Source organism: Hylobates moloch, unplaced genomic scaffold, assembly GCF_009828535.3.
Source record: "Hylobates moloch isolate HMO894 unplaced genomic scaffold, HMol_V3 SCAFFOLD_19, whole genome shotgun sequence".
Classification (NCBI taxonomy): domain Eukaryota; kingdom Metazoa; phylum Chordata; class Mammalia; order Primates; family Hylobatidae; genus Hylobates; species Hylobates moloch.
Window position 1 is genome coordinate 2182615 of NW_026652294.1, and position 27468 is coordinate 2210082.

General features: G+C 50.3%; 2 protein-coding genes across 7 annotated transcripts in view; one reads left to right on the forward strand and one right to left on the reverse strand.

Annotated features, from left to right (window-relative positions):
- CDC45 (cell division cycle 45) overlaps nt 1-1051 on the forward strand; it is a 41613-nt gene extending 40562 nt beyond the window's left edge. For all 6 annotated transcript variants that reach the window (XM_058431329.1, XM_058431328.1, XM_058431325.1 and 3 more), the window contains one exon: nt 931-1051. The gene's annotated coding sequence lies outside the window, so the exon portion shown is untranslated. The remainder of the gene's footprint in view (nt 1-930) is intronic.
- A 2425-nt stretch (nt 1052-3476) lies between these two features.
- Nucleotides 3477-5297, reverse strand: CLDN5 (claudin 5). The gene has a single exon (XM_032139698.2). The coding sequence runs from the start codon at nt 4725-4727 to the stop codon at nt 4071-4073; it is 657 nt and encodes a 218-aa protein (XP_031995589.1). The 5' UTR covers nt 4728-5297; the 3' UTR covers nt 3477-4070.
- Between the last annotated feature and the right edge of the window lie 22171 nt (nt 5298-27468).

Genomic DNA, 27468 nt, shown 5'->3' on the forward strand with positions numbered 1-27468 from the left:
CAGCCCAGGTTCCCCACAGGGAATGCCACATCCAGCCCTGCATCTCCCAGAGCCCTAACCTGGAGGCTGCAGCTGTGGCAGATGGGCCTTGCCAAGACTCTGTTGCAGGAGGTCCCTCGGGCCAGGCCTGGGGTCCTCCCCACTCTCCCATCCGTCCGTCCATCTGTCTGTCCATCCCTCCAGGGGCAAGCACCTGTTCTCCTGTTGGGGCTGGAGTGGGGGTTTCTGCTGACAACAGCATAGGGGGCCTCAGGGACCCCACAGTTCCTCTCAGGGTGGCCTGGGCTACATGGGGCCCATTTTGGGTGAGGGGCTCTGAGTCAGACCCTCGGGGTTTTTGGCAAGTTCTGTAGGCTCATCAGCAGTGACCTTGGGCCAGCCACCTAATCAGGCTCAACCTGTTTCCTCATCCAAAAATGGGGCCCACTCTCTCCTTAGACGATGAGTGTGAGCATCACAGGACTGCGTAGGGTGGGGCGGAGGCAGAGGTGGGGCTCTCCAGCAGTGGAACGGGCACTAGAGGCAAACCCCTCCCCTGCAGCCTGCTTGGTGATGATGTTATGCTGCTGTGTGTCCTTGCACTGAGGGGCACAGGTGGTCTGGGCCAGGAGGGCTGAGCAGCAGAGTGCCAAGGGATGGAGGGAGAGACCCCATGGGAGGGTGCCAGGGGGCTGGCTGAGCAGCTGGGCGGGGTCCGTGAGGTGAGAAGGTGCCTGGGCCAGTGGGCAGGAGCTCTGATGTAGGACAGCTCAGCCCAGACAAGGGGTGCTATGAGCTCAGCAGGGGCCTCCGAGTCTGGGGTGGCCTCACCCCCACAAGCAGTCCTGGCTACTCAGCAGCACTACCCAGAGGGAACGCCTGGGCAGTTTGTTTAATTTGGTGGTACATCAACATCGTTTGAAACTTGTTTTTTCTTGTTTTCTTTTCTAGAATTTGATTTCTTCCGGAATGACCTTCTTATTTATGTAACTGGCTTTCATTTAGATTGTAAGTTATGGACATGATTTGAGATGTAGAAGCCATTTTTTATTAAATAAAATGCTTATTTTAGGCTCTGTCCCCATTGTGGCTCTGGTCTCGAGGCCCGTGCTTGAGTGTGCCCTGAGCCTCCTATGGGTCCTGGGCCCCAGGTGCCCTCAGCGCCTGGCAGGAAATCAGCATGGAGATTGGCCCCAAGGACAAGATCTCCTCACTCTGTCCTCCAGGCCCTCCGGGTGGCGGTGGACAGAGGTCAGGACGCCTCGGCATCCCTGCCTTCTCATAGCACCTGCACCGGCCACTGCCTGGTGGTGCCAGCCAGCACCTGGCTCTGTCCACCTACCACTTCCTCCGGTCCACCTGGCCTTAGCCACATAGCAAGTCCACCCTTTCAGCCATCCCTCTACCCGTGGGTCTCACCGTCCAGCACTCTTTTCCAGGTCTTTGAAGGCAGGAGTGATTTGGGTAGGTTTTAAGTCAGTGGGGAAAAGCTCAGAAAGAGTGGCCTGGAAAAGAGCACACAGGTAGGTGGGGCTGGTCTTGGTGCAGCCCTTGGCAAAGGGCAGTGGGCACAAAAGGGTGAGAGCTGGACTGGAGGCTGGGCCCCTCCCCTCACCTCTGGTGGTTTGCACAGCTTCCCGGGGCCCTTGAGCTGCCCACCTTGGCCATTTGGGAGAGTTCAAAGGCTGTGCAGCTGCCTTTCCATGCCCTTCCTTTCTTTTTTTTGAGAAAGAGTCTCGCTCTTTTTTGAGAAAGTCTCGCTCTGTCACCAGACTGGAGTGCTGTGGTGTGATCTCGGCGCACCGCAACCTCCGCCTCCCAAGTTCAAGCGGTTCTCCTGTCTCAGCCTCCCGAATAGCTGGGATTACAGGCATGCGCCACCACGCCCAGCTAATTTTTGTATTTTTGGTAGAGACGGGTGTCACCATGTTGGCCAGGATGATCTCAATGTCGTGACCTTGTGATCTGCCCACCTCAGCCTCCCAAAGTGCTGGGATTACAGGCATGAGCCACCGTGTCCAGCCCCATGCCTTTCCTTTCTTAGGAAAAGGCTTTCTTAGGAAAGCCCTGCCAGGCAGCCTTGGGCCTCGGCTTCTGACCAAACACACCAGACCTGGAACTACCCAGCCCCAGTGGCCAGGTGCAAGAGTGTAAGGACCATTGTTTCTGGCTCTGCCCAGGGCCACAGCTCTGGGATCACACACTCCCAAGCTTGGGGACTATTCTTGGTCCCTGTTGTACAGGCCCAGGTGGGGCACAGGTCAGGCCTGCTGAGGACCTCTGCACCGTGGGGCCCCTCTCCCTGTAACTCATCCCACTGACTGGTTCCACAGCAGCTCCCAGGAAGCTGCCACATATTCCAGCAGCTGCCCTAAGCCACTCAGCCCGCATTCTTGGGGTTCTCCCACTGCTCCATGATGGTAGCCTGGCCAGACCTAGGAGACTCCCTGCCACTGGATGTGGCCCAGACATTTCTGGGCAGGGCCCCCAAGGCCAGTCTGGGGCAGATGCCAAGTCTCCCTTCCGGCTGGGCTTCGAGCTCTTCCCTGCAGCATGCCCCCTTCATCAGCTGCTCTCTTCTGCTTCTAGCTTTATGTCAAAAGTTAAAAATGTGTTAATTCAAAGTGCCTAGAACAAGGCTAAAAACAATGAGCTCTCAGTGGCTATGTTAGATGGCTCTGGACCCCCCCATTCCGAGGTGCCTGGCAGGGGCCAGCACTGACTCCCAGGCCACACAGCCCCTGGAGGAGGAAGGTTACCCAGAGTGCCCCCAGCAGGGGCTGGTACAGGTGCTGGTTGTGAGCACCATTCTGGGCAGGGTGCCAGGCCAGCAGGGTGGGCACAGGCTCTGTAGGGAGCTACACTAGGACTGGCAGAGGAGCCAGGACGAGGGGCTAGAGCCAAGCTCGGTACTCCGGGCAACCAGCTGCCAGCACCTCCTCCCATGGCAACCCCACTGTTGACCGGCGCGTCCTACATTCACCCCTGTTCCTGCCCCACCCACCGTTGGAAAGGGCCTGGTCGGGGATTCTACAGACCTCTGTGGCCACTTGATGAGACCTGGGACTAGGCAAGCCCTGAGAGGGCAGTGGAAAACCTCCCTGTGCTGTGTGGGGCTTGGCCCTTTCTGGGAGAAGCCAGCGGCCTGGCTGCTCACCCTCAGCACTTCCCACATCGCAGGACCCACTCACCAGCCTGTGTTGAGGGCGCTTCACCCCGTATCTTCAGCTGGGGTCTGCCGCTGCCCCCGCCCCTGTCCCATCCCGGGCTCCAGGGCCCCATGACGCAGCAGCGGCTCTTCTGACCGCAGATCCCGCCTTTCTGGGCTGTAGTAAGTGGTGGCTGTACCTCCCACCTGGTGGGAAGGTGGCAGGGAGGATGGGGAAAAGGGCCCCAGCCTCCAGCCCTGGGAGGAGGTCTCCACAGGAGTCCTTGGGAGGGCGGGGCTGGTGGGTGATGAATGGGGCTGCTGGACATGGAAGATGGCTGGACAGAGAACAGGACACAGGTGAGAGAGAGTTCAAACCATTTACTAAGCAGATTCTTAGCCTTCCCACTCCCGCCCGCTCTCAAGCTCCGGTGCCCACAAGCCTTGCCTGGGGAGATGAGCTGGAGTGAGACCGGGAGGTCCAGGCCAAGTCACTGGTCCCTGGGCTCGGGCCCTGCTGATGGAGTAAAGACCAGCTGTACACATCTCTCCGGTGGGGGCCCTGGGCTCTCCATCCGCCCCTCCGAAGTCAGCAGGAGCCTCTGGGAAGTAAGGCAGCAGCCAAGACCCCCAGCGTCTTGGAGGGGAAGCGAAATCCTCAGTCTGACACCCGCTCTGCCTATGGAAACAGCGCCGCGCACAGAAAAGGAAACTGCTCAGTCCGTCTGTTAAGGGCAGGGCCCGGCTGGTGGCAGGAGAAGGCCAGCTGCGGGCGCAGGCTGGAGCCGATCCAGGGGCCGCGTCAGGGCGCAGAGCCGGACGTTCCGCGGAGCCTGCGCGCCGCGCTACCCGGCGGAAGCCGCGGTCCATGCGGGGCTCCCCAGGCTCATCCAACGCCTCGCAGGCGTGGCTGGCAGGAGGGGCCCCGCCGTGCCCAGCGCCCTCAGACGTAGTTCTTCTTGTCGTAGTCGCCGGTGGCCGTGGGCCGCCGCGGCGCTGAGTACTTCACGGGGAAGCTGAGGTCGGGACGGCCGGTGCAGACCCAGGCGCCGCAGCACAAGAGGCAGCCGCCTACCATGAGCAGCGCGGTGGCCGCCCAGCCGATGTACAGCGCTGCGCCCAGCTCGTACTTCTGCGACACGGGCACAGACGGGTCGTAGAACTCGCGGACGACAATGTTGGCGAACCAGCAGAGTGGCACAAGCGCCAGCAGCCCGCAAAGCAGGTAGAGCACGCCTCCCGTGAGGGCCACACGCGCCTTGGCCGGGCCCGGGGCCACGCAAGTGGTGCACTGCGCGCCCGCCAGGGTCACGAAGAGCGCAACGAACGCCAGCAGCACGGCGCCCACGGTGAGCGCCCGCGCCGCCTGCACCTCGGTGCTCAGAGCCAGCACCGAGTCGTACACCTTGCACTGCATGTGCCCCGTGCTCTGCACCACGCACGACATCCACAGCCCCTTCCAGGTGGTCTGCGCCGTCACGATGTTGTGGTCCAGGAAGGCGGTCACCTGCCACATGGGCAGCCCGCACGCCAGGATCAGACCCCCCCAGCCCACCAGGCACAGCACCAGGCCCAGGATCTCCAACGCTGCGGACCCCATGGCTAGAGGCGAGACGCGCACCCGAAGGCCCGCAGAACCCCCAAGGCCGTGCTGCGCGGCGCCCTGGGCGGGCCCTGGTGCCTCTGCGCCCGCGCTCCCGGCTCTTGGCCCCAGTCCGTTTGCCCCGCAGGTCTGTCGCACCTCCTAGGTCTGCCAGCTCCTGCCGGGGGGGTACCCTCTTTGAAGGTTCGGGGGCGGATTCTGTCCCCCAGGCCCAGCCCCCCGGCCCTAAGCAGCCAATCCGTGCGCGGGCCGTCGTCTCGCAGCCAATCACAGAGCCCCTGGCAGCTGAAGTTAGGGAAACAACGGCTCTTGAGGGGTAGCTGAGGGCGCGGGACCGCTCCCCGCCCGGCCGCCGCCCCCAACCCCACCCGCCGTTGTCCTAGTCGCGGCCAAGCGCATTCTGGGCTGGCCTAGGGCGCGCTTCTTGGGCCGCCTCCCTGCGTGTCCCGGCCCCGTCACTTCAGAAGGCGCTTGACCCCCAGCCTGCACCACCCAGTCCATTGCCACATCCCCGACTGAGCCTGGTGGTCTCTTCCACCCGAGCCAGCTCCACTTCCCTGACCAAGGTTTGCAGAAGCCTCCCACCCCGTCACCGCCGTAGAGGCCCGCGTAGGGGGGCTCTCCAGAAAGCCCCTTCCGGAGTCCAAGCCCCACCCAGGCCCTTTCTCGCACTCTTACTCTCCAGCTCCGCTCTGAGTCCCGGCACTGTCTCTCTCATCCCATGGCAAACGGAGAGGCCAGGCAGGCGTGTGGAGGTCAGGCCCAGGGCCCCAGCCTCACCCCCCATGCCACTCACTGCCTCTCTGGAGCCTGAGTCTCTGGCACAAAGCGGTGGCATAGGGGCTTTCTCCCCCTGCCTGGTGACCCCCACTCTCCCAAGCCGCAGGGGCTTCCCAGACCTCTCAATCTTCACAGGGGCTGCTCCTCTTCCTGCGGTACTGCCCGCACCCCATCCTTGGGGGCCCAGCTCAGGTGACACCACTTCAGGAAGTTCCCAGTGACCCAGCACACTGGGTGTACACCCAGGGGCAGTGGTGGCCCCAGGCCTAGCAGCCTGCTCTGGCCTTCGGACAGGAGAGACAAAGGGACACGGAGGGGTTGTGCCCTGCCCTCCCACCAGTAGCGATGGTGTCCCTGGCACCCCAGCCCCCAGGCCACCCTCCGGAAGCCAACTTGGAGTTTCCTGGCCAGGAGGAAGAGCCCCCATCCTTGCTGGAGGAGGGAGGCGCGGGATTTCCGGGCATTTTTCTGCACAATGGCCCAGCCATTTCTCGAAAGGTCCACTGGGGTGGACACTCCGGGCCCCCTGAGGCTCAGGTGGGGGCACCAGGCTCCAAAACCCACAGCCCCATGGGGGCACCAGCCCCTTTCTAGCAGTTCTTCCCCCAATCTCTGTCGGCCCCTTTGTTTCCAGTAAAGTTTGAACTCCAGGCCCTGGACTGAGGCCACTGGGTGCCCAGTTCTTTTATCTGGTCCGTGCTCAGTTCCATTGGACAGGGCCCTCCATAGAAAAAGTATGGCACTGACGCTGGTCACAGATGTGGGAGCTTTGATGTCTTTCTCCCTCCTGGGGCCCGTTTCCCTTCTCCCCCTTCAGATGACGCTGAGATGGTAAATGAGATAAGGCCAGCGTCTGGCTCACCTAGTGTGGGGAGGTTCTGAAGGCAAGTGTGCCCAGCCCTGAGGCTGGAAGGAAATTGTACCCTCTTTTCTCAGCCCCACGTGGCCTCTCCCCACCAGGTATGGCTCTGAGGACCACTGCCTTCTCCCAGCTATCACTTTAGTCACTGCCTTCCTCCTGCTGCAGACCCATGGGCCACACCTCTTCCTCAACAGACCCTCCTGGACATCTCCTCCTCTGTGTACTCCAGGGGTACAGCTGACCCACCCACCGTCTCACTCTTACTACCCCCAACCCAAGCCCAGGGACCTTCCCCAGATCCCCCTACTCCCAGCCCTTCCATGCCACCATCTTCCTGGGATGACTGCTACGGCCTGCTCAGGTCATCAGGGACCCGCCCTTGCCCAGCTAGGCCACCCCACCAGGCCCCTCTCCTGGGCCTCACCCTACCTAAGGCCCTCCATGGCTCACATTGCCCATGGACGAAGAGCCGATTCCCAGAGCAGCTGGATTGATGTGTACCTGCATGCACTAGGACTGGCCAGTCCAGCCACCAGGCTTGGTGTGGCCCTGAGCACACACTCTGCCCCAGCAGACTTACCTGCCTATGGGCCTCACATGGGCCGTCTCTTACCTTGGCCTCTTCTGCCCGCAGTGTGGGTCTGTCAGGTTGGGTCCTGCTCATCTTCTAAGTTGTGTTGCCGAGGTCATTTCCAGGAACACCTTACTGCGCCGTCCCCCAGCATTGCTTTTAGAAGCTTGAGCTGGACCTGTCCGTTTGCTTGCCGACTTTCCCACCCAGTATCCAGGAATAACCTCCACAGGGCGGCTGTCTTCATGTGTCTGTCCTACACAGGAGGCTGCCCGTCGCCCTCTAGCCAGCTTGGAGCTGCAGCCAGCCCAAGGCTCTCCCTTCTCACCTGGCTGCCTGTTTTTCTTCTCTCCTAGCTGGCGCCCTAGGGTGGCCCCAGCAAGCTCACGTTTCTTTGGCGGCAGCCTCACAGCATCTCAGGGACATGGCAGAGGAGTCTCAGGCTTCACCTTTCACAATCTGATTTCTACCCTGACCCCACTATGTTGGTCGAGGCCCCAGGCTGCAATGGAACAATGCCAATGCAGAGAGGCCCAGAGAGGGCCGCAGGGGCTGACACTACCCCAGACAAACCCACCTCAGATGGAGGCTGGCCTCTGAGTGGCCCAGGCCAGACTCCAGAGGGGCATGAGGGTGCACCCACCTTTCCTGCCACTCATGGAGGGTCTGCCCACCTACTTCATGGCAAGCACTGTCTCTAGGCAGAGCACACAGCACAAGAAGCTCCTGCCCAGAAGGAGCTGACAGGAACCTGTCAACCAAGAACTGGGCAGGAAAGACAGTGGCGAAGGCCTCTCTGAAGAGGTGACATTTCACAGGGATCTGGGGAAGAAGTTCCAGGCAGAGCAGAAGCAATAGCCAGTGCAAGATCCCAGAGGTGGGAAGGAGCTCAGCGACCAAAGGGGCAGAAGCGGCCTTGTGTCCACAGTGCTACAGTGGTCCAGGGCCTGCAGGTAGAGATCGGAGGTGTCCTGGTTAGGCAGGGACACAACCCCCTGATCTCTGGCAAAGGGCCCTTGGGGCAGAGCACTGGCCAAGGCCACCTGCTCACCCCCAGCCATTGTTCTGCTTTCCCAGGGGAAGTATGGCAGGATCTCATTAATTGTGTGTGAGAAAAGCCTGAGTCTGCAGAAAAGCCAAGTTTATCTTGAGCAGCTGCTGGCTGACCCTGCCCCAGGGTAATCCGGTGACCTTCCAAGGATAAGCTAAATTTAGGCTCAAGATTCCTGGGGATTTGGGTTTGGGAAACTCCTAGTTAACAGATTTGATTTCAGGGGAAGTGAAGAATAGCGTTTCTTCTGTCTTTCAGTTTTGAAAGAGTTAAGGATGTGTCCTTCCATTTCCGCAAATGTTTGCAGAGCCTCCAAGCACAGTGTGGCCTGGTGCCCTTTCTTGACACAAGCCAGTACTCCTGCAGGCCAAGAGCAGCAGTTGGGGTCCTCCTGCGTCCCTGACCACTGCAGCAGGTGCCCGAGGCACCCTGTGTGGGGCCCCTGGGCGGCTGTGACGATGTGAGCAGCATCCAGAGTGGACAGTGCCAGACTCGGCAATTTTGCTGGCATCGTTGTTACTCTTTGTGGTTAAACACAGGCATGGAGTCAGATTCGCTCCCACAAGCAAGAAACTTTCTGGACTAGTGAGGTGGCCTCTCTGCCTTAGTTCCTCACTGGTAACGAAGCCCCCCATGGTGGAGGCTGCGAGTCTGCAGGGGAGGCCGATGCCAGTCCCGGTTCTCTTCTGCCATTCCTGAGTGCCATCCACCCAGGCTCCCTGGGCCTTCACAGCTCATCCAACCTCAGCTGCACCCCTCAGGGTAGTCATCGCTGGCTGTTAGTCAGAATTGGAGGTCATTGTGGCTTTAACTTCCCCAGTGGGTGAGGGAGTGGGGGGCAGGGAGCTCTGGTGTGATCCACGAAGGGTCCAGCGGTCTATAGAATGGCAAGCCAGGCCAAGGGCAGTGGCTCACACCTGTAATTCCATTCAGGAGGCCGAGGTGGGTGGATTACTTGAGGTTAGGAGTTTGAGACTAGCCTGGCCAACATGGTGAAACCCCGTCTCTACTAAAAATACTAAAATTAGCTGGGCGTGGTGGCACGCACCTGTAATCCGTTACTGGGGTAGCTGAGGTGGGAGAATCCCTTGAACCTGGGAGGCAGAGGTTGCAGTGAGCCGAGATCATGCCACCGCACTCCATCCTGGGCAACACAGCGAGACTCCGTCTCAAAAAAAAAAAAAAGTCCACCAAAGTACGTCATAAACCAAATTTCATAAAACTGGTGCTAAAGAGAAAGTCTTAAAAGCATGGAGAGGAAAGGACGGGCGCAGTGGCTCATGCCTGTAATCCCAGCACTTTGGGAGGCCGAGGTGGGCGGATCACCTGAGGTCAGGAGTTCGAGACCAGCCTGACCAACATGGAGAAACCCCGTCTCTACTAAAAACAAAAAAAAAATTAGCCGGGGGCTTGGTGGTGGGCGCCTGTAATCCCAGCTACTCAGGAGGCTGAGGCAGGAGAATGGTGTGAACTCGAGAGGTGGAGCTTGCAGTGAGCCAGGATTGTGTCACTGCACTCCAACCTGGGCGACAGAGCGAGACTCCGTCTAAAAAACAAAACAAAACAAAAAAAAGCATGGAGAGGAAAAAGACACATTGTGTGCAGAGGAATCAAGAAGAAGGAGATTTCTTGTTGGAAACAATGCAAGCAAGAAGATAGTGTAGCAATATCTTTAAAGTACTGCAAGAAAAAAATCCCTGTAACCTAAAATTCTTTTTCTTTTTTTTTCTTTAGAACGGGTTGCACTTTGTTATCAAGGCTGCAGTACAGCGGCACAAACATGGTTCACTGCAGCCTCAGCCTCCGGGCTCAACGGATCCTCCTGCTTCAGCCACCCAAGCACCCAAATAGCTAGGACTACAGGCATGCGCCACCACACCGGGCTAATTTATTTTATTTTATTTTTATTTTAAAAATTTTTTGTAGCAATGGGGTTTCACCATGTTGTGCAGGCTGGTCTCAAACTCCTGAGCTCAAGTGATCCATTCGCCAATCCCAGTGCTGGGATTACAGCATGAGCCACCACGCCCAGGCTTAACCTAAATTATCTACTCACCAAAAATGTATTTCAAAAATGAAGGCAATACCACGTCCATGGATGAGCCTGAAAAAAATAAATGAAGGCAGCTGGGTACGGTGGCTCATGCCTGTAATCCCAGCACTTTGGGAGGCTGAGCCAGGTGGATCACCTGAGGTCAGGAGTTTGAGACCAACCTGGCCAACATGGTGAAACCCTGTCTCTACTAAAAATACAAAAATTAACTGTTTATGGTGGCAGGCGCTTGTAATTCCAGCTACTTGAGAGGCTGAGGCAGAAGAATCGCTTGAACCCAGGAGACGGAGGTTGCAGTGAGCTGAGATCACACCACTGCACTCCAGCTGGCATGACAGAGCGAGACTCCATTTCAAAAAACAAAAACAAAAAATTTTTTTAAAAATGAAGACAAAGGCTGGGCGCAGTGGCTCAAGCCTGTAATCCCAGCACTTTGGGAGGCCGAGGCGGGGCGATCACGAGGTCAGGAGATTGAGACCATCCTGGCTAACACGGTGAAGCCCCGTCTCTACTAAAAATACAAAAAATTAGCCGGGCGTGTTGGCGGGCACCTGTAGTCCCAGCTACTCGGGAGGCTGAGGCAGGAGAATGGCGTGAACTCGGGAGGTGGAGCTTGCAGTGAGCCGAGATCGCGCCACTGTACTCCAGCCTGGGCGACAGAGCAAGACTCCGTCTCAAAATAAATAAATAAATAAATAAATAAATAAATAAATAAATAAATAAAATAAAGACAAAATAGACTTCTGCTTCCTAGAAGACAGATAAACATATGTTTCCCTATTCCTTCCACAAATAAAAACCCTAAATGTTATAAATAAAGCAAACATAAGAAGATTCTAAGTGTTACAAAGAAGGCAGACAAGCTAGAGACTTAGAGCCAAGGACGAAATGGTGGTGTTTCTCCGGGTTGCCTTTGTGTTTTTTATTCTTATTTTATTTATTTATTTTAGAAACAGGTCTCATTCTGTCACCCAGGCTGGACACAACCTGTCCAGGGACACAACCATCGCTCGCTGCAACTTTGAACTCGTAGGCTCAAGTGATTCTCCCACCTCAGCCTCCCAAGGAGCTGGGACTACAGGTATGCACCACCACCCAGCTAATACTTTTAAAAAATTTTTGTAGAGACGGTCTTGCTATGTTGCTCAGGCTGATCTTGTAACTGCTGGTCTCAAGGGATCCTCCTGCCTCAGCCTCCCAAAGCACTGGGATGACAGGCATGAGCCACCATGCCCAGCCTCCTGGGTTATCTTTTTGACTCATGTATCCCAGACTGCATACAGAGGAGCTGGCCACCCAGAAACACCAATGGGTACAGGCGAAAAATAAGTCCCAGGCAGAGCCTGTTCTGTCTAGCCAAAAGATCAGGACAAAGACAGACTAGCAAGACAAAAATATTTTAGACAATAACCACTCTACTCAAGCTAAACTACTACAGAAAAAAACTGTGGCCCCAACCCTGCCCTCAATAGCAAAGACCAGTGGGAAGCTTAGACTCCTACCCTTGCCAGGCTGTAATGAGATGCTCTAGCCTCCTACTGGGGTGTTAGAGGAGGCCAAGGAGAACTTGGGTGGAAATAGGTCCCCCTCCCTGACCACAGTGTCAGTGGAGACCACATGGGGAGCCTGGACTTCCACTCCTAACGTGGTAATAAGGGCCCCCTCCAGGTCCTCACTATGGTACTGTCAGAGGAACCTAGCAGAGGGTAAGGATGTTCATCATTTTCCAGAGGTGATGAGGCTCTCCCTGCCCACACATGGTGCCAGTGGAGGCCACGTGGGGATCAGCAGTAGGCATTCCTCCCATCCATGCCTGGGGTATCACAAGAGGCCGAGTGGGGAGCAGGAACTCCCAGCCCCACCCAGCAGTCACAAGGATCCCCGTGGCCCCAGGTGTCAATGGAGATAGGGTGGAGAATCTGGACTTCCACTTCCGCCTGGCAGTAACGTGTCCCCTGTCATTGCCAGAATGGTGTCAGAGGAAGCCTGCTAAAATACAAGATTTAAATAAGATCCACAGTCTTGTAATAACCAAATTATCCAAGTTTTGATTGAAAATAAGTCATCAGGCCAGGTGGGGTGGCTCACGCCTGTAATCCCAGCACTTTGGGAGGCTGAGGCGGGCAGATCACAAGGTCAGGAGATTGAGACCGTCCTGGCCAACATGGTGAAACCCCATCTCTACTAAAAAATCCAAAAAAAATTAGCCAGGCGTGGTGGTACACGCCTCTAGTCCCAGCTACTCAGGAAGCTGAGGCAGGAGAATTGCTTGAACCTGGGAGGTAGAGGCTGCAGTAAGTCGAGATCATGCCACTGCACTCCAGCCTGGGTGACAGATCAAGACCCTGTCTCAAAAAAAAAAGAAAAAAGTCATCATACCAAGTATCAGTAAGATATTAAACTAAATTGGCCAGGTATGGTGGCTCATGCCTGTAATCCCAGCACTTTGAGAGGCTGAGTGGGCAGATAGCTTGAGGTCAGATGTTTGAGACCAGCCTGGCCAACATGGTGAAACCCTCTCTCTACAAAAAATTAGCCAGGCTTGGTGGTGCACCTCTGTAGTCCCAGCTACTCCAGAGGCTAAGGCATGAGATTCGCTTGAGCCCAGGAGGCAGAAGTTGCCGTGAGCTGAGATCCTGCTACTGCACTCCTCCTGGGCAACAGAGCAAGACCCTGCCTCAAAAAAAAAAAAAAAAAAAAAGACAATCAACAAAGATGGCGATGTCACAGATGTGAGAATTAATTCAGATTTCAAAGCAGACATGATAAAAATGCTTCAGTGAGCAGTTACAGATATGCTTGAAACAAATGAAAATATAGAAAGTCTTACAAAGAAATGAGCACCACATAGAAATTTTAGAACTAGGCCAGCCATGGTGGCTCATGCCTGTAATCCTAGCAGTTTGGGAGGCCGAGGTAGATGCATTGCCTGAGCTCAGGAGTTTGAGACCAGCCTGGGCAACATGGTGAAACCCTGTCTCTACTAAAATACAAAAAAATTAGCTGGGCGTGGCAGCGTGCACCTGTAATCCCAGCTACTCAGGAGGCTGAGAGAGGAGAATTTCTAGAACCCAGGAGGCAGAGATTGCAGTGAGCTGAGATCGCGCCCCTGTACTCCAGCCTGGGTGACACAGCGAGACTCTGTCTCTGAAAAAAAAAAAAAAAAAAGAAATTTTAGAACTGAAATACAGTAACCAAAATTTTAAAAAGGTCATTGGGGCCGGGCGCGGTGACTCACGCCTGTAATCCCAGTACTTTGGGAGGCCGAGGCAGGCAGATCATGAGGTCAGGATCCTGGCTAACACAGTGAAACCCCGTCTCTACTAAAAATACTAAATATTAGCTGGGCATGGTGGAGGGTGCCTGTAGTCCCAGCTACTCAGGAGGCTGAGGCAGGAGAATGGCGTGAACCTGGGAGGTGGAGCTTGCAGTGAGCCGAGATTGCGCCACTGCACTCCAGCCTTGGCGACAAAGCAAGATTCTGTCTCAAAAAATAATAATAATAAAAATGTCATTGGATATCAGCTGGACAGTAACATGGAAGGGACAGAGGAAACTATTGGTGAATTGGAAGCTAGAACAGTGCAATTATCCTATCTGGGCCAGCCACAGTGGCTCACACCTGTAATCCTAGCACTTTGGGAGGCTGAGGCAGGAGGATTGCTTGAGGCCAGGAGTTAAAGACCAACTGGCCAACACAGTGAGTCCCTGTCTCTATTAAAAACAAAATTTTAACCCAATTATCCCATCTGAACAAGACAGAGAAAATCATTGAAAAAATAAGAATAAACAAAGGCTCAGAAAATGTGAGATTGTAACAAAAGACCTAACATCCATATCATGAGAGTGCCAAAAGGAGAGGAGAAAGGGAGTGGGGTTAACAAAGCACTCAAAGAAATAATAGCTGGAAGTTTCTTGAATTTAGCAAAAAGAAAAAGAGAGAGAAAAAAAAAACTACAGATTCAAGAAGTTAAGTGAGGCCAGGTACGGTGGTTCACACCTTTGGGGGCCAAGATGGGAGGACCTCTTGAGCCCAGGAGTTCAAGACCAGCCTGGGCAACATAGTGAGACCCCTGTCGAGAGAGAGAGAGGAGAAAACTTAAATTGAACCTTAAACATTATAAACTCAAAGAAATCCACACTAAAACATCTTTTTTTTTGGAGACAGATTCTTGTTCTGTCGCCCAGGTTGGAGTGCAGTGGCACGATCTCGGCTCACTCCAATCTCTGCCTCCTGGGTTCAAGAGATTCTCCTGCCTCAGCCTCCCAAGTAGCTGGGACTACAAGCACATGCTGCCGTGCCCAGCTAATTTTTTTTGTATTTCAGTAGAGACAGGGTTTCACCGTATTGCCCAGGCTGATCTCGAACTCCTGAGCTCAGGTGATCTGGCCTCCTCGGCCTCCCAAAGTGCTAGGATTACAGGCTGCAGCCACCGCGCCAGGCCCAAAACATCTTAATTGAACTTCTGAAACCTGAAGACAATGCAGCTAGACAGAAAAATGACACCTCACCTATAGGGGAAGAAAATGAATCAAATGACAGAATTTCTCTTCAGAAACCAGGGAGACAGGACGAAAGTAGCACATTTTTTAAGTGCTGAAAGAAAAAAAAAAACTCAATCCAGAATTCTATGTCTAGTGAGCATGTTATTCAAGAATGAAGGGGGAAAATATTTTTTTTCAAGTGAAGGAAAATGAAGAGAGTTTATTGCCAGCAATATATGCTGAAAGAATGCTAAAAGATGTTCCTTAAACAGAAAGGAAATGGTAAAATAAGAGTCTTGGAACATCAGGAAGGAAGAAAGAACATGATAAGCAAAATACTGGTAAATATTAATACAATAGATTTTCTTCCTCCTCTTGAGTTTCCTAAATTATGTTTGATGGCTGAAGCAAAAATTATTACACTGCCTTAAGTGGTTCTCAATGTATGTAGAGGAAACATCTAAGATACATAATTATATTATAAATGGGGGAGGGTAACAGGACATTAAGGGAGGTAAGGTTTTTTGTTTGTTTGTTTGTTTGTTTGTTTTTGAGACAGAGTCTCGCTCTGTCACCCAGGCTGGAGTACAGTGGCGTGATCTCGGCTCACTGCAACCTCTGCCTCCCGGGTTCAAGTGATTCTCCTGCCTCAGCCTCCCAAGTAGCTGCGACTACAGGCGCCCGCCACCATGCCCAGCTAATTTTTGTATTTTTAGTAGAGACAGGGATTCACCACATTGGCCAGGCTGGTCTCCAACTCCTGACCTCAGGTGATGCGTCTGCCTCAGCCTCCCAAAGTGCTGGGATTACAGGCATGAGCCACCGTGCCCAGCTGCCGAGAGGTAAGGTTTTTTACACTTCATTCCAACTAGTAAAATGTTGACACCTGGAGACTTTGATTATATAATATACATTTTATATATATTTATCCTACAGCAACCACTAAAAAGCTATACAAAGGTATCAAGAAGAAAAAAAATAAAAAATGCTGGTGAGGTTGCAGAGAAGAGAACTCTTATACACTCTTGGTGGGAAAGTGCACCCATCTGGTACCATAAACTAGCCCAACCACAATAGAGAACAGCATGGAGGGTCCTCATAAAAACTGCACATAGAAATACCATACCATCTAGCAACTCCATGACTGGGCATTAATCCAAAGGAATGAAATCCGTTATCAAAGACACATCTGCACCCTTATGTTTACCGCGGCACTATTCACTAGCCAAGACATGGAATCAACCTAGGTGTTCAACAGCAGAGGAATGGATAAAGAAAAGTTGGTACATATATACAACAGAATACTATTCAGCCATTAAAAAAAAAAAAGAAATCCTGTAATTCGTGGCAACATAAATGGAACTGGAGAACAATATGTTAAGTGAAATGAGTCAGGAACAGAAAGGTTATTTATTTAATTATTTTTTGTTTATTTATTTATTTATTGAGACAGAGTCTTGCTCTGTTGCCCAGGCTGGAGTGCAATGGCATGATCTTGGCTCACTGCAACTTCTGCCTCCTGGGTTCAAGCAATTCTCCCACCTCAGCCTCCCAAGAAGCTGGGATTACAGGATCGTGCCACCATGCCTGGCTAATTTTTGCATTTTTAGTAGCAACGGGGTTTCACCATGTTAGCCAGGTTGGTCTCGAACTCCTAACCTCATGATCTGCCTGCCTCAGCCTCCCAAAGTGCTGGGATTACAGGCGTGAGCCACTGTGCCCAGCTGATGTTTTATTTTTTAGAGATGGGGTCTCACAATGTTGCTCAGGCTGGTCTCAAACTTCTGGGTTCAAGTGATCCTCCTACCTCACCCTCCCAAAGTGCTGGGATTTCAGGGAGGAGCCACCACACACAGCTAAGACAGAAAGTTAAACACCACATGTTCTTATTCATATGTAGAAGCTTAAAAAAGTTCATCTTAGCCAGGCGCAGTGGCTCACGCCTGTAATTCCAGCACTTTGGGAGGCAGAGGGGGGCGGATCATGAGGTTAGGAGATTGAGACCATCCTGGCTAACGTGGTGAAACTCTGTCTCTACTAAAAATACAAAAAAAAAAAAAAAAAAATTAGCCAGGCGTGGTGGCCGGCACCTGTAGTCCCAGCTACTCAGGAGGCTGAGGCAGGAGAATGGCGTGAACCCGGGAGGCGGAGCTTGCAGTGAGCCGAGATTGCGCCACTGCACTCCAGCCTGGGCGGCAACAGAGTGAGACTCTGTCTCAAAAAACAAACAACAAAAAAAAGATAAATAAAAAATAAAAATAATAAAAATGAAAAACAATAAAAATTAAAAAGTATATTTAAAAAGAGGTAGATCTATATGCACTGACCTGGACATATCTCTAACAGATCTTATTTAGTGAAAAAAATCATTCAAGTTTATCACATTACATATACAATGATACTGTGTAAACTTAAATTCCCACAAAAATGAAACTATGTAATGCTTTTTTGTTTTCTTTTGTTTTGTTGTTTTTTAGTGAGACAGAGTCTCACTCTGTTACCCAGGCTGGAGTGCAGTGGCATGAACATGGCTCACTGCAGCCTCGACTTCCCAGGTTCAAGCAATCCTCCCACTTCATCCTCAGGAGGAGCTGGGACCACAAGTGTGCATCACCACGCCTGCCTAATTTTTGTATTTTTTTGTAGAGATGGGGTTTTGCCATGTTGCCTAGGCTGGTCTCAGACTCTTAGGCTCAAGCAATCCTCTGCCTTGGCCTCCTAAAGTGCTGGGATTACAGGTGTGAGCCACCTGGCCAAAACTATGCACTTTTTTTTTTTTTTTTTTTTTTGAGACAAAGTCTTTTTCTGTCACCAGGCTGGAGTGCAGTGGCAGGATCTCAATTCACTGCAAGCTCCGCCTCCCGGGTTCAAGTGATTCTACCTCAGCCTCCTGAGTAGCTGGGACTACAGGCGTGTGCCACCACACCCAGCTAATTTTTGTATTTTTAGTAGAGATGGGGTTTCACCATGTTTGCCGGGCTGATCTCGAATTCCTGACCTTGTAATCCACCCACCTCAGCCTCCCAAAGTGCTGGGATCACAGGCGTGAGCCACCGCGCCCAGCCCCAACTATGTACTTTTATGTTTATTTTTATGAATACGAATGGACAGATAAAAGTCTAAGGCATAGATGCCAAATTGATATCTATTATTTCCTATGTGTAGGAGACTCTGGGATTTACTGGGGGAGATATCAGGGATTTTTTACTTTCTTTGTATTCTGTACTTTTTCTATATTTTACGACGTTCTGTATTGTTTGAAATTTTACAACACAAATGTATTTATATCTTACCTATAAAATTATTATTTCTTTAATGAACAGTTGTAGCTTATATATAATTCCTTCAGAATAAATAAATAAAAGAAAGGAAGAACATGGGGGAAAAGCTATACAAAGAGACACACTTGAAAACACTGTAGATAACTCAAAATGTAATTTTTTTTTTTTTGAGACGGAGTCTCACTCTGTTGCCGCCCAGGCTGGAGTGCAGTAGCGCAATCTCGGCTCACTGCAACCTCCGCCTCCCGGGTTCATGCCATTCTCCTACCTCAGCCTCCCAAGTAGCTGGGACTACAGGCGCCCCCCACCATGCCCGGATAATTTTTTGTATTTTTAGTAGAGATGGGTTTTCACTGTGTTAGCCAAGATGGTCTCGATCTCCTGACCTCGTGATCCGCCCGCCTTGGCCTCCCAAAGTGCTGGGAATTAACAGGCGTGAGCTGCCGTGGCCAGCCTCAAAATGTAATTTTAAGGAATATTCAAGTAAGCCACAGGAAAGCAGGGAAAAGTAAAGAGAAATGAACAAAAAGAGACACAACAAACAAAAAAAAATAAAATAAAATAGCACTCTTGGGCCAGGCGCGGTGGTTCACACCTGTAATCTGAGCACTTTGGGAGGTGGAGGTGGGCAGATTACTTGAGGCCAGGAGTTTGAGACCAGCCTGGCCAACATGGCAAAACCCCATCTCTACTAAACATACAAAAACTAGCCAGGCATGGTGGTGCACACCTGTAATCTCAGCTACTGGGGTGCCTGAGGCATGAGAATCGCTTGAACCCGGGAGGCCAGGAGGCAGAGGTTGCAGTGAGCTGAGATCACACCACTGCCCTTCAGCCTGTGACAGAGCAAGCAAGTAGGCAGATAGGCAGACAGGCAGACAGAAAGGAAGAAAAGAAGGAGAGACTGAGGGAGGGAGGGTGGAGGGGGGAGGGAGGAAGGAAGGAAGGAAGGAAGGAAGGAAGGAAGGAAGGAATAATTACTAGAACAAAGACATTACATAATGATAAAAGGGTCAATTCACCAAGAAGACACAACAATTCTAAATATATAGGCACCAAACAACAGAGCTGCAAAATATGTGAAGCAAAACTGATAAAACCAAATGGAGGAATAGATAAATGGACAATTGTAGTTGAAGCTTCAACATTTCTCTCTCAACAATTGATAGAAAAAGTGGACAGAAAATCAACAAGAAGACAGAATCTCAACACCATCAACTAACAGGATTTACTCAACATTTACAGAGCACTACCTAACAGCAGTGGATACACATTCTTTTCTAGTGCCAACAGAACCAACCACATATTGGGCCATAAAGAAACCTCAAAATCAATGAAACCAAAAGTTGGTTCTTTGAAAAGTTCAACAAAATTGACAAATCTTTAGCTAGATTGACCTAAAAAGAGGGAGGAAGCCCAAATTACCTAAATCCGGAATGAAAGAAGAGATATCACTTGTGGGCTTACATAAATAATAGTGATTTTATTTATTCATTCTACCTTATTTCATTTTTTTGAGATGGAGTCTCGCTGTGTTGCCTAGGCTGGAATGCAGTGGTGCGATCTCAGCTCACTACAACCTCCGCCTCCCGGGTTCAGGTGACTCTCCTGCCTCAGCCTCCCGAGTAGCTGGGATTACAAGTGCCCACCACCACTCTGGGCTAATTTTTGTATTTTTAGTAGACACGGGGTTTCACCATGTTGGCCAGGCTGATCTCGAACTCCTGACCTCAGGTGATCCACTGGCCTTGGCCTCCCAAAGTGCTGGGATTACAGATGCGAGCCACAACACCTGACCAAAATAGTGATTTTATAGGAATACTATGAACAGTTTTATGCCAACAAATTAGTTAACCTAGATGAAATTGACCAATTCTTAGAAACATAGACTACCAAACCTGACTCAAAAAGAAATAGAAAATCTGAATAGATCTGTAACAAGCAAACATAATACAAAAAGTTAGCCGGGCATAGTGGCAGACGCTTGTAATCCCAGCTACTCGGGAGGTTGAGGCAGGAGAATCATTTGAACCCAGGAGGTGGAGGTTCCAGTGAGTCAAGATTGCACCATTGCACTCCAGCCTGGGCAACAAGAGCGAAACTCCATCTCAAAAACAAACAAATAAACAACAATGACAAAAAACAGAAGCAAATGTAACAAACAAACAGATTGAGTTAGGAAAAAGAAAAAAAAATTCCAACAAAGAAAAGTCTAGGACCAGATAGCTTCACTGGTAAATTCTATCATTTTTTTTTTTTTTTTTTAGACGGAATCTTGCTCTGTTGCCCAGGCTGGAGTGCAGTGGCACAATCTCAGCTCACTGCAACCTCCACCTTCCGGGTTCATGCCATTCTCCTGCCTCAGCCTCCCAAGTAGCTGGGATTACAGGCACCTGCAACCATGCCTGGCTAATTTTTGTATCTTTAGTACAGACAGGGTTTCACCATGTTGGCCAGGCTGGTCTCGAACTCCTGACTTCATGTGATCCACCCGCCTCGGCCTCCCAAAGTAGTGGGATTACAGGCGTCAGCCATGGCGCCCAGCCCTATCAAATGTTTAAAAAAGAAGTAGCACCAATCCATCTCAAACTCTCTTACGAAAAAGAAAAAAAAGAGAGAGGGAACTCAATCCATTCTATGAAACCAATATTACTTTGATACCAAAAGTAAAGCAAAAAAAAAAAAAGAAGAAAAAAGAAAGAGGAAACTACAGACCAATATCCCACATGAATATAGATGCAAACATTCTTAACAACATTTTATAAAATAAATTCAGCCGTATATAAAAATAATTATATACCATGATCAAGTGAGATTTATTCCTAGAATACAAGCTTGGTTCAACTTCCAAAGATCAATCAATGTATACCAATGTAAGCTAAAGAAAAATCACACGATTATATTAATTGACACAAAAGAAGCATTTGATGAAATTCAACACCCATTCATGATAAAAGCTGCTGGTAACAAGTAATAGAAACTTCCTCAACTTGATAAACAGTGTCTACAAAAAACCTACAGCTAAAAATTATACTTAATAGTGGAAAGCTGAATACTTTTCTGTGAAAATTGGGACAAGGCAAAAATTCTGCCTTCACTACTCTTACTCAGTATAGTGCTGGAAGTTCCAGACATCACAGAAAGGGGAGAAAAGGAAAGAGATAGAGATCAGAAAGGAAAAACCAAAGCTGTTTCTATTTGCCGATGACATAAATCAATTCCCATGGAATCTTTTAAAAAGCCTTAGAACTAACAAATGAGTTTAGCAAGATAAAGGATCAAGATCAACATACAAAAATCAATTGCTATTTCTACGTACTAGCAATGAGCACATGAAAACCAAAATAAAAAATAATATCATTTGCAATCACTCAAAAAATGAACTAGGTGTAAATCTAACCCAATATGGGTTTGTATGGATAAGGACCGGTATGCTGAAAACTACAAAACCCTGGTGAAAGAAATCAAAGAAGATATAAATAAATAGAGAGGCATGGCCTGTTAATGGACTGGGAAACTCAACATGATGAAGATGTGAATAGTTCAACTCCTTTCAAAATTCTAGAAAGATTTCTTGGCCGGGCACGGTGGCTCATGCCTGTAATCCCTGCACTTTGGGAGGCCGAGGAGGGCGGATCACGAGGTCAGGAGTTTGAGACCAGCCTGACCAACATGGTGAAACCCCGTCTCTACTAAAAAAACAAAAATCAGCTGGGCGTGGTTATGCGTGCCTGTAATCCCAGCTACTGGGGAGGCTGAGGCAGGAGAATCACTTGAACCTGGGAGGCAGAGGTTGCAGTGAGCCAAGATCATGCCACTGCACTCCAGTCTGGGCAACAGAGCGAGACTCCGTATCAAAAAAAAAGAGAAAGATTTCTTATAGATATAGGCAAGATTATTCTAAAATTTATAAGAAAAAGAGAAAGAATTAAAATAGTTAAAACAATTCCAAAAAAGAAGAATAAAGTGGGAAGAGTCACACTACCAAATTTCAAGATTTGTATAGACTGTTTGGCATTGGTGAAGGGATAGATACATCGGTTCAATGAAACAGCCTAGAGAATCCAGAAACAGCCCCACACAAGTATAGCCGGCTGATTTTTGACAAGCATGTACAAGCAATTCAATGATACAAAGGAATTGAAACCAGGAACTCAGACATTTGTACCTCAATGTTCATAGCAGCATCATTCACAACACCCCAAAGGTGGAAAAACCCAAATGTCCATCAGTGAATGACAAGATCAACAAATAACCAAACCTAAAAGTGGCATATCCATACAATGGAACTTTATTTAGCCTTAAAAAGAAAGAAGATTCCAGTACATGCCACAACACAGATGAACCTTAAAGACATGATACCAGGTGAAATAAACCAAATGCAAAAGGACAAATACCGTATGATTCCATTGACATGAGGGAGGGGCCTGGAGTAGTCAAATTCATAGAGACAGAAAGTGGAATGGGGATTGCTGGGGGGCGGGGGCAGAGTGCAAAATAGGGCTTTTCTGTATCTATTGAAATTTTGTTGCTGTTGTTGTTTTATTCTGTTAATGTCATGATTCACACTATGTAATTTTATACCAACCTTGTATTTTTGCGATAAACCCAACTTAGTCATGATGATTTATCTGTTTTTTTTTTTTTTTTTTTTTTTTGAGATGGACTCTCGCTCTGTCACCCAGGCTGGAGCCATCTTGGTTCACTGCAACCTCCACCTCTCGGGTGCAAGAGATTCTCCTGCCTCAACCTCCGAGTAGCTGGGATTACAGTCACGTGCCACCATTCCGCCTGGCTAATTTCTATATTTTTAATAGAGATGGGGTTTTACTATGTTGGCCAGACTGGTCTTGAACTCCTGACCTCAGGTGATCTGCCTGGCTCAGCCTCCCAAAGTGCTGGGATTACAGGCATGAGCCACCACGCCCAGCCAATTTCTGTATTTTTAATAGAGACGGGATTTTACCATGTTGGCCAGACTGGTCTTGAACTCCTGACCTCAGGTGATCTGCCTGCCTCGGCCTCCCAAAGTGCTGGGATTACAGGCGCGAGCCACCACGCCTGGTCGATTTATCTTTTTTATACATTATTGGATTCAGTTTGCATCTCTGTTCATGAGTGAAATTTACCAGTAATTTTATTTTTTTTTCCTGTTCTTGTTTAGTTTGTATATCAAGATTATGTTAGTTTTGTAAAAGTGAAGTGAAAGTGTTTCTCACTTTTCTATTCTCTGAAATAATTTGTACAAGGTTGGAATTATCTGTTTTTTGAAAGGCAGAATTTGCTTGCAAAGTTATTTTAACATTTTTGGGAGAGGAGGGGAATATTTTAAATTACTGATTATATTTCTGTAATTGTTCTTAAGACAATTGAGGTTTATTTCTTTTTTATTCCATTAAAAGAAACCTGTGTTTTTCCAAGAAATTATTCAGTTTATCTGTTTTCAAATTTGTTGGCATAAAGTTGATATAAGAGCCTCTTATATTTTCATATACTTGCTGACACATCTATGTTAAATCTGTTTTTTCCTGGTGTTTTTATTTGTGCATCCTCTCTTCTTCTTGTTAATACTTCCAGAAGCTTGGCTTTATATTTGTATTTCCAACAAATCAATGTTTGACTTTCCTGCCTTAAATTTTATTTAATCTGATATTGACCCAATTAACAATTTTTCTCTTGGTTAGTCTTTGCACAGTATATCTTTCTCTCCCTTGACATTCAATTTTTCTTTTTCTTTTTTTTTTTTGAGTCAGGGTCTCTGTCACGGAGGCTGGAGTGCAGTGCTGCAATCATAGCTCACTGCAGCCTCCAACTCCTGGGCTTAAGTGATTCTCCCACCTCAGCCTCCCAAGTAGCCGAGACCACAGATGCACACCACCACACCAAACTTCTTTTTCTTTTGCAGAGACAGGGTCTCAGCACGTTGCCCAGGCTGGTCTTGAACTCCTGCCTCAAGCAATCTTCTACCCTGGTCTCCCAAAGTGCTGGGATTACAGGCGTGAGCCACCACACCCAGCCCATTTGGGTTTATTTGTGACATTTTATGCCCAACTCTCCCACTCATTCCTCCTTTCTTGCATCTTTTGAGTGAGAGAGAGAGAATGTGTCTTTTTTTTTTTTTTTTTTTGAGACAGAGTCTCGCTGTGTCACCAGGCTGGAGTGCAGTGGCAAAATTTCGGCTCACCGCAACCTCTGCCTCCTGGGTTCAAGCAATTCTCCTGCCTCAGCCTCCCGAGTAGCTGGGACTAGAGGCGCACGCCACCATGCCCAGCTAATTTTTGTATTTTTAGTAGAGACAGGGTTTCACCATGTTGGTCAAGCTGGTCTAGAACTCCTGACCTCAAGTGATCCGCTCGCCTCAGCCTCCCAAAGTGTTGGGATTACAGGCATGAGCCACTGCGCCCGGCCATATGTGTGTCTTTTATTCCCTGCTTTCCCTTCTGCCTGTTTGGCACTTATAACTACTGTGCCTATTTCATGGTTGCTCTCCAAAGTTAATGTCTGAGGTTAGTGTTTTTCCCTCCTCCCATTCCAATGGGTATTCTCCCAATGCCAGAGCCTTAGCATGTGTCACCTGCTACCAGCTCACATGCTATTGTTGCCCAGCGCACGTGCTGGGTGTGACTGGTGTGCAGAGTCCAACGGGAGGGCTGGGAGAAGGCCCCTGACCTCCCTGCCCTCTCAGACTGTGGCCACACCCAGCTTGCCAGACGGAGAGCCCAGGAGCAGGAAGCTGGTGTAAACACAGGGTGGGCACCCACGCTGTTCCCAGGAGCCAGTCCTTAGATCCTATCTGGCTCTCACCCTGCCTTTGTCAAGCCCTCAGGACTTGGCACCCAGGTCTGATGTAGGTGGGCGCTTGTCCAAACAAGAAGTGAGCCAGAGCTGGACATCCAGGACCAGACCATACCACACAGAGGGCATGGGGACACTCTCCCAGGGCCTGCAGCCCTTCCCGGGACTGCTCTTTGCAGCCCAGGCACCCTGGAGGATGTGCAGTGCCTCTCTTCCCACCCGCACCCCTCCGGGGCTGGCAGGACCTGGAGTGTGCGTGGGCATGCAGGCACATACACATCTAGCTCTTGGCTGTCCTCATTGGCCCCCTTCAGACACTCCTTTCTCTTCACACTTTTACGGAAAAGGCACAAGTGGGGATGTCCTGCCCTGTGACTGGCCTTGGCTGTCCTGGCCCCTGTAGCACACGCTGGTGGAAGGAACGTCCGCAATGCAGAAGGCACTGCTGTAGACCGTGGACTCACCGGTTCTCATTCCACCTGCAGGCAGACCAAGCCTGGGGTGGCGGGGACAGGCCCCACAGACTGAAGTGACAGGAGATGGAGAAGGGCTGGAGGCAGAGGGGACACAGCCACCTACCTGGCAAGCTAAGAGGTCAGGAAGAGTAGCTGCCCCTTACGTGGGTTTAGAGAAACAAGCAGGAGTTCACCAGGGTGAAGGGAAACAGGAGACCTGGCTAAAAGCAGGAAAAAGTACCAGCGTGGGGAGGGGGGGCAACAGCGGAACCCCAGGGAGGGTCAGTTGGGGTGCAGTGCCGGGGGCCAGCCAGTGCCCTGGAAGAGAGTTTGCAGGACTGAAGCCTAGAGCCCAGATTGCTGCAAAGTTTCCCAGAAGCAGCTGTTCAAGAGTAGTCACGGCCGGGTGCGGTGGCTCACACCTGTAATCCCAGCACTTTGGGAGGCTGAGGCGGGCGGATCACAAGGTCAGGAGATCGAGACCATCCTGGCTAACATGGTGAAACCCTGTCTCTACTAAAAATACAACAAAAATTAGCCAGGCGTGGTGGCGGGCACCTGTAGTCCCAGCTACTTGGGAGGCTGAGGCAGGAGAATGGCGTGAACCCAGGAGGTGGAGCTTGTAGTAAGCCGAGATCACGCCACTGCACTCCAGCCTGGGCGACAGAGCAAGACTCTGTCTCAAAAAAAAAAGAAAAAAGAAAAAAAAAATAGTCACACAGCCACATCTAGCTGGGAGGAAAGGTGAAATGTGTTTTAGCTGGGTGGCCACGACTAGTGAAACATGAGGCCTGTGTTTTTGCTGGGGCAGGGAGCATCCTTGGCCACATGCTGGGCTCCAGGGGGACGGCCAGGGGCATTGGCCAGGGGCTTTGGCCAGGGAAGGAGCCCAGGAGAGCAGACAGAACCTGCACACTCACTCCCCTCCCTCCCAGTCCCATTTAATCTAACCATGAAGACAGTGAAAACTAATAAGCCCACAGTAAGAGGGGAAATACTCGAGACTGCCATCAGTTGACCAGAAATTTTGGAAGAGTTTGAAGAATTTTTGGAAGACAGGAAGCAGATAGGATCAGGGCATAGTTAAGGGTACCCAGGCAGAAGCCACAGCCCTGAAGGAGCCCCCGGCAAGGGCAGGGATGGCTGCAGTTGCCAGCTTCAGCCCTGAGAGCAGCTTTGCGAGGCAGGCACAGCAGTTCCCGGGAGGGCCCACCACAGTGGCCACGGAGGCAGCAAACTGGCTCCGCCACGCAGCTTTGGGCTGAAAGGCAGGTCCTGCCAGGAAAGAAACCAAGCGGAGTCAGTTAAAGGAGGTCTCCTGGTGGTCCTAGAGTGTTGTGGGGAGGTTACGAACAGGTCTCCCACACACCTGGTGGGAGTGTGAGGTGACACAACCATTTGGAAAACAGTTCCCCAGTATCTCACGAAGCAGAACGGGTGCCTAGTCCATGAGCCAGAAAACAAGGACCTTTGTGTGCCACAGCAGTGGTATGAGAATATCCATGGGAGCATTGCCTTTAATCCCTTAATGGTGCTAACAAGTGTCCATCAACAATAGGCTGGATGAATGCATTGTGGTATATTCACACAGTGGGATACATGCAATGTAGAGCAACACACAGCTTGTATGAATTTTATAAAGGTAACAGCGGGTGAGAGGCACAAGCCCCTGAACTGTCTATTGTATGATTCTGTGGCAGATTGTATTTTCCAAAGATGCCACCAAATGTAGAGACATTCAAAGATAACACCCGCTGGATATTCTCTTTTTCATTTTACTTTTTAAAAAATTGCGGGTGGTGGTGATGGCTGTACAACAATGTGAATATACTATTGCTACTGAGCTGCATACTGAAAATGGTTAAGATGAGGCCAGGCGCGTTGGCTCATGCCTGTGATCCCAGCACTTTGGGAGGCCAAGGCAGGTGGATCACTTGAGGTTAGGAGTTTGAGACTAGCGTGGGCAATTTAGCAAGACCTTATCTCTACCAAACAGCAACAACAAAAAACACATTTTTTTCATTAACCAGGTGTGGTGGCACATGTCTGTAGTCCCAGGTATTCAGGAGGCTGAGGCAGGAGGATCACTTGAGCCACAAGGTCAAGGCTGCAGCGAGCTATGATTGCGTCATTGCACTCCTGAGTGAGATCCTGTGTCTAAAATAAGAATGTGGTAAAATATACGTGACATGCACTTTACTTTTTTTTTTTTAATGGAGTTTTGCTCTGTTGCCTAGGCTGCAGTGCAGTGGCGCGATCTTGGTTCACTACAGCCTCCACCTCCTGGATTTAAGCAATTCTCCTGCCTCAGCCTCCCTAGTAGCTGTCATTACAGGTGCACACCACCACACCCAGCTAATTTTGTATTTTTAGTAGAGACGGGATTTCACCACGCTGACCAGGCT